Raw genomic sequence first — 6,381 nt, 5'->3', positions numbered from 1 at the left:
AAAGAATAAAGAATTATTTGAATTTTTTTAAATAATTTAAGAGCTTATTGAATATCATGCCTTTTTATTAAATTTTAATAACCTACTGCATAGTGCGGGTCTTATTCTAGTATATTATTATAGATAGATTGAAATATTATAAAATCAATATATTAGTATATTAGTGTTTATTTTAGTGCTTGTTTGACTCAATTTTTTTTTTAGCTTATCTACCTCTTAAAAACAAAAATCAGATCAAATAAGATTTTGAAAAATTCTTAAAAAAATAATTTTTTTAAAGAATAAAATAAAAAAAATTAAAGAAAAGCTTCAAAGAGAAGCTTTTTCTTATCTTTTTTTTTTAAAAAAAATACATTTGCTTTTCAAGAAATATCCCTCACTCTCTTTCAATCGATCTTCTCTCCTCTCCCTTCCTCTACAAATCATCCTTCTCCAATGCAAGTCGTGATCTCCCTTTTCTCTATCTCTCTTTACAAAAATTATTAGAAAAAAATAGAAGACTCAATAACATAATAATAAAATTTGAGATTTTTTTGTTCTTACGAAAATTAAGAGAAAAGAAGACCTAAAATTCAAAGCTGCATTTGAGTATTATTTAAAGGTTTTCTCTCTTCTTCACTAAAAATGATTTTAATATCAAATACATTATTTTCTCTTTTCTTTTATTTTTTAGAGCACTGAAGTATCATGGTTCAATTGTTTGCTAGATCAACAAAAATATAATACTATTAGTACTATACAAAGTTTGAGAACTGTTTCGTTTCTATATAAATTTATTTGATTTTAACATTTAAAATCGTATATAAGACTTGTTCTGCTTTGATTTACTAGGCACTTTGAAAATGACATAAATACCTTTCATGATAAATAATCAAAATTAAAACTTGTATAATTTATTTTACTAAACAGCTTACCAAACAGTTTTACTTTAATTTTAAAAGTTATTATTTTTCACAAAAGAATTATAATAGCTTTCAAGTTGAAAAAATAAGTCAAATAAACTCTTAAATTTTGAAATAACTTATTCTATAAATGTTGTATAGCCTTTTTTTTTGAAAACAAAATGTTGTAGTATAGCTTATTTATGTGGGAAAAAAATATTAATTTTTTTATATATAGTGGAAAAAGAATAACTTATTATATCATTTTAAGCCAAGCAACTCTTAAAATATCAACTAATAAAAGAGAAATAATATTAGAAAGAGGAGACTCAAAAACACTAAGTCCCAAAGGTAGATTATCATGATGTGTGACCATCCAGTCGATACATTGATTCGCTTCACGAGATATGTGAGATATTTTACAGTCCCAATCTCATAAGAGTAGTTCTTTTATGTTCCTCAGCAACTGCACATTAGGGTCTAAAATATTACTTTTCATCGAAAACTTCTGTATAGTAAGGAAGGAGTTAGACTCCACTTGAACCTTCCTAAATCCCCTTCTCCAACACAAATTTAAACTTTGGAATAATGCCCATAGCTCAGCATTTAACGAAAAAGTTATACCGATTTTATGAATAAAACCTAGCATCCATTCTCCCTTGTCATCATGAATAATTCCACCTGTCGTTGCTTCATCAGGTTGGCCTCTGGCACTCCCATCGACATTTAGTTTAATAAATGTCTTGCTCGATTTTTTCCAAGAAATCACTACTTCATGTTTCACCCTTTGTTGAGTTGTACTTAAAATGTCAAATGCCCCTTTAGTTTTTATCTAGATTTGCTGCTATGGATTATGAGGCCATGTAAAAGAGCTATCAAAGATGAGAAAATTTCTCTAATACCAAAATAGCCATATGGTGTACACAAAGATAGAACTCCATGGCAACCCATCAAAAAATATTAATTTGAACTTTGATATTTCAACATGAGCTTAAGCAATTCAAATAACAAAACAAAAAAATACAAATTATTGCTTTGTCTTAAAAACAAAAGTTAATTGGATTGGGCCGGGCTGAGCTCATTCACCCAAACAATTTATCTGTATAATCTCTAAATTACCACCAAAAAATTGGTAATTTCGTTATTAGATATTTTCCTCCTTTAAAGGGGTTTGCCCCTCCTCAGATGAAGGAAAGGAAATCAAGGCATCCAGAAACTTCGTTTTCTGTAGCCCTTTTATTAAAAAGAAAACTTCACAAGTTTTTATCTGATTTTCCACTTCTATCTATTTCTTGCTCCTTACCCACAGTCAAGCTTGTCTCCAAACCCTAGCCCCCCAACCCTCGCTACCTCTCTCTCTCTCTCTCTCACTCTCTCTGATCTCCATAGATCTCATAACCCTAGCTTTCATGGGTTCCAGAAAGGGCAGTGATAACGATGGCGCTAGCCCAGGGTAATACAAATTTATACCCTTTTGCCCTTTGTTTCTATTTCCAAACATTCTCGATACTTAATAGGGTTTTTTTTTTTTGCAGGAAAATCTTTATTGGAGGCTTAGCTAAGGACACAACTCTAGGTGATATTTTTTTCTTCTCTTTGAGGTTTCTATGTTTTTCCTTTGATGGGTATTCTTCAAATTACTGACTTTTTTACAATTTTTTTGGGGGTTTTGGGTATTGGTGGGGTTTTTCAGATACGTTTACTAAGTACTTTGAAAAGTATGGGGAGATAACAGATTTTGTGATAATGAAAGATCGGCATACGGGTCGGCCCCGTGGTTTCGGGTTCATTACCTTCGCGGATCCTTCTGTTGTGGACACTGTTATGCAAGAAGATCATGTTATTAATGGCAAACAAGTAAGCCTAAGCTTCAACCTCTTTTGTGTTTGTAGTATTATTGTTATATTGGAAGATCTGCTGTTGGTTACAATTTTAAATAATCTCAACTCTCAACATTGGTGGGGTCGGATAAATTTTAAAACTGGGTTTCTGGTTTTCTTAGAGTTGGTTACGTCTTTGCATTTGAGTTGTGGAGAGCTAGCTTCTTAGTGTTATCGTTGCTAATTGGGGGAAAAAGAAGAAATTTATCTTGTGTTTGTGATGTGATCCTTAACGAGAGAACATCATGTCATTGTTGGGGTGGATTTTAGCTGTAATATGATTTTTGTATTTCATAGAAAAGTTGGATTGATCTTGCTGTGAACATTAAGTGTTTACAATTTTGCATTATGGATTGATTTTTTGGCACAGGTTGAGATTAAAAGAACCATTCCAAAAGGTTCTTCACAGTCAAATGACTTCAAGACAAAGAAAATATTTGTTGGTGGGATTCCAACATCTGTTACTGAAGGTCTGATCTTAGATATATATCCATAGTTTGTAACATCAAGTGTTATATTATTGTGCTAATTGTCATTGCTGATGCTTTTAACTTGAGGATATTGTTTATTTATTATTTTTCTTTTATATTGCTGTTTGAACCTTAGATGAGTTCAAGAATTTCTTCTCGAAGTATGGAAAAGTGGTGGAACATGAGATAATACGTGACCATGCAACCAAACGCTCTCGGGGTTTTGGGTTTATCGTGTTTGACAGTGAAAAAGTTGTTGACAACATGCTGGCCAATGGAAACATGATAGATATGGAGGGTACTCAGGTGAGTACTTTTGTTCAATGTTTCCCTATACAATCTGATGTAAACAGATATGTATATAATGTTTGTACAGCGACAGTGCAAAGTATCATGTCAAACTCTTCCAATGATGGAAGTAACTGTTATTGTTATTCTCTCAAGTTAAATGCTCATGCATTTCTGTTGGTTTTCAGAGTTAAATAGTTTTTTAACTTTCAATTTAGTTGAGCTCATTGCAGGTTTATTGTTGTTCTCATGACTTTTTTTCTTCTCAAGGCAGGCTGTCAAGTTAATTTACTGGTGAAAGAAACCTAGGTTAACCTACTTCTTTGTTGTAGGTTGAAATCAAGAAGGCTGAACCAAAGAAAGCCTCAAACCCAGCACCTGGACCTGCATATGGTAGTGAATCTAGGGCACGTTCATACAATGATGGTTATGGTGGATTTGGTGATTATGGTGGTTTTGGTAGTGGTGGTGGTTTTGGTGCTGCTCCTTATAGGTCTTTTGGAGGTTTTGGCAGTAGATTTGGTGATTATGGTGGATATGGTGGTGGTGGTGCTGATTTTGGTGGTAGTTATGCGGGGTTTGGCGGTGGTGCTGGTGCTTTTTCTGGTTATCGCGGGGAGTCATCTTTTGGTTATTCTAGCCGATTCGGTTCCTATGCTGGTGGGCTTAGTGGGAGTGGTTTAGGTGCATATGGACGTGGAGGCGGAGGCTATGGAAGTTATGGTGGTTCAGGCTCAAGTGGTAGTTATGATTCAGGCCCGGGTGCTGGTTTTGGTGGACCAGGTGGAATATATGGTAGTAGAACTGGGTATGGAGGCAGTAGTCGCTATCATCCTTACGCAAGGTAGAACAAGTTTAAGATCTTCCATAGAAGTTGCCCCAGGTTTTCAATATTTCAGCATATCTCATCACAGGTTGGCTAGGCACTGTGCACTTTTGCAAGTGGGCACTATCTAGAAGATCAGAAGAACTATTAGATTTGCCCGTCATCACTCTATTGCTTAGAGAACCCAAGTTAGATCAGCATCAATCTAGAGCTTCTCATCAAAAGAGCAAAGAATTTTAGTTGAGCTGCTATCTTGTGCTTTAAGTTTATTATTGTCAGTTTATTGTAGTTAAAGACTTCTATTTTGTTTTGAACTTAGTTAGAACCAGTTACGAGGTTTGGATGTAACATTTAGGTAATTAGTAAGTACACACTAGATTGTTGTTGACACAGAGAGCTTGTTGCTTTTTAACTTTTTAGTTTTTCTTGATATGCAAATCTGAAGGCCTAGGTAACTTTCACAGGTAGCAGATGCTGTTATGTGGTTCTGTAGCTACACAGGTAAGAGAACTACTCATTTAAGTTTCTAGTATTCTGTTGAACCATACAGCATTTCAGCATAGAAGGCTTGAAATGCTTGTAGATATCAATTAGGGAGATAGCTCTTAATAGTGTGGGTATATATCTTGTGGATGCTTAACCCTCGTGCATCTGAAAATTTTAGAGGAAGTCACTTGCATGGTGTAGGTCAAGAGTTTGGCAATGCTTGTTGAGCAGCTCCAACAATTTTTTAAACCATAAATTGTAAAGCAGGGCGAGATTGAACAGAATGGCTGTGGCTGTTCCCAGTTTGCTTGTGCTAACCTAAGGTGGTAGATTTGCTTTGCCACTCTGGCTTTGTTGCAAGGATATCTTGTTCTTGCAGATTTGATGGTTTTATTTTTATTTTTATGATAAGTGAGGATATAAGATCGACCAAGTTGTGTATGGCCTCGATGCCTAGTTGAAATTATGTGGCCCTAACGAGGCTTCTATTTCTTGTTTCTCTTTTCAAGGAAAAGTGTTATCTAAGATCCGGTGCTCAGAGTTTTGATCTCAAGTTAAACCAAGGGTCCTGGCATTGGGATCAGGAAGGAAGTCAAATGGTTGTTAGATTAAAGCATGTTAATCTTAATCGGACAAATATTTTCTTGATTTTGTTTAGTGTTAGAATTTGCATTTTCTTTAAGCATGATACAATTTTGGGTGAGGGAGGTTAAATGAAGGTAGGGAAATGCTGTGCAGTGCACTACTTAAAAATTGTACAATAATTTCCTTTGTAAACGATAACATCCTGTTCCATCCTGTCCAAGCATATGGTTTCGCTCAACTGTAGTCAACTTGTTATCATACTGATGAAATTGTATATCTTTTTGAATCTGTCCAAATATCTGAGATTACTGGTGTACAATTTTAGGTTGTCTTTTATTTTTTCAACTTATGATAGGGATAGTTGATATGACTGAACCAATTCGGCCGTCAGCATGGTTTGGGTATGCTAACGTCGGATCAAAGCTCCAGTTAGAGTACTACAACGTTTTCTAAGCAGTAGTAGTTATTATATCTTTAATAATAATGGTAAAATAATTAGATGCTTTAAAGAAGCTCTGCTGTATGATAACCCCTTAATTTAATCAAAGGCAATCATATATTCCTATTATGGTATTACAGCTGCACTATCTACGTCTTGTTTTATATTAATCGTTTAGGTTTTGGATTTAAACCCTAGGAAGCACCATTTCTTACTTAATCTTGGGCGATTGAGTGTAGATGTAGCTTCTTTATCCATTCATGTAACGTTTCCATCTATATTCTGTACAGTTATAGTTATAGATAAGAGTTTAATAATCCAAAATCCTACTTTTACGGTAGTAAGAAAAGAAAAATAATAACTACTTTGTTATTTAAGAAAATAATCTATAAAATATATTTTTTCTATAAAATATCATCTATAAATAATAGCACTTCTTAGCATTGCTCTTTTCCTTTTTAATTTTAAGTAAACCGCGGAATGTTCCACATTTATTTCCAACTATCGTAAGTCTCAAATCAAAACC

General features: G+C 33.9%; 1 protein-coding gene across 4 annotated transcripts; it reads left to right on the top strand.

Moving 5' to 3' along the window:
• Positions 2,065–5,704, top strand: LOC18612506 (heterogeneous nuclear ribonucleoprotein 1). Of its 4 annotated transcripts, none has more exons than XM_007049334.2 (8): positions 2,065–2,334; positions 2,417–2,457; positions 2,575–2,738; positions 3,132–3,231; positions 3,368–3,537; positions 3,852–4,363; positions 4,810–4,846; positions 5,341–5,704. In XM_007049334.2, exons 1-7 carry the CDS (start codon positions 2,291–2,293, stop codon positions 4,811–4,813), a joined length of 1,035 nt encoding a protein of 344 aa, XP_007049396.1. In that variant the 5' UTR covers positions 2,065–2,290; the 3' UTR covers positions 4,814–4,846; positions 5,341–5,704. The 4 variants fall into 4 exon arrangements, with proteins under 4 accessions (XP_007049396.1, XP_007049397.1, XP_017969372.1 ...); XM_007049335.2 differs by having other exon boundaries at positions 5,033–5,704; XM_018113883.1 differs by having other exon boundaries at positions 5,010–5,704.

Source organism: Theobroma cacao, chromosome 1 (genome assembly GCF_000208745.1).
Source record: "Theobroma cacao cultivar B97-61/B2 chromosome 1, Criollo_cocoa_genome_V2, whole genome shotgun sequence".
Classification (NCBI taxonomy): domain Eukaryota; kingdom Viridiplantae; phylum Streptophyta; class Magnoliopsida; order Malvales; family Malvaceae; genus Theobroma; species Theobroma cacao.
The sequence above is the reverse complement of the archived record's forward strand: the minus strand, read 5'-3'. Positions and strand labels throughout refer to the sequence as shown.

Coding starts and splice junctions, on each gene's coding strand:
- LOC18612506 (XM_007049334.2), top strand. CDS start 2,291: ATGGGTTCCAGAAAGGGCAGTGATAACGATGGCGCTAGCCCAGG. Junction 2,335..2,416: donor AACGATGGCGCTAGCCCAGG/GTAATACAAATT, acceptor TTTTTTTTGCAG/GAAAATCTTTATTGGAGGCT. Junction 3,232..3,367: donor TCCAACATCTGTTACTGAAG/GTCTGATCTTAG, acceptor TTTGAACCTTAG/ATGAGTTCAAGAATTTCTTC.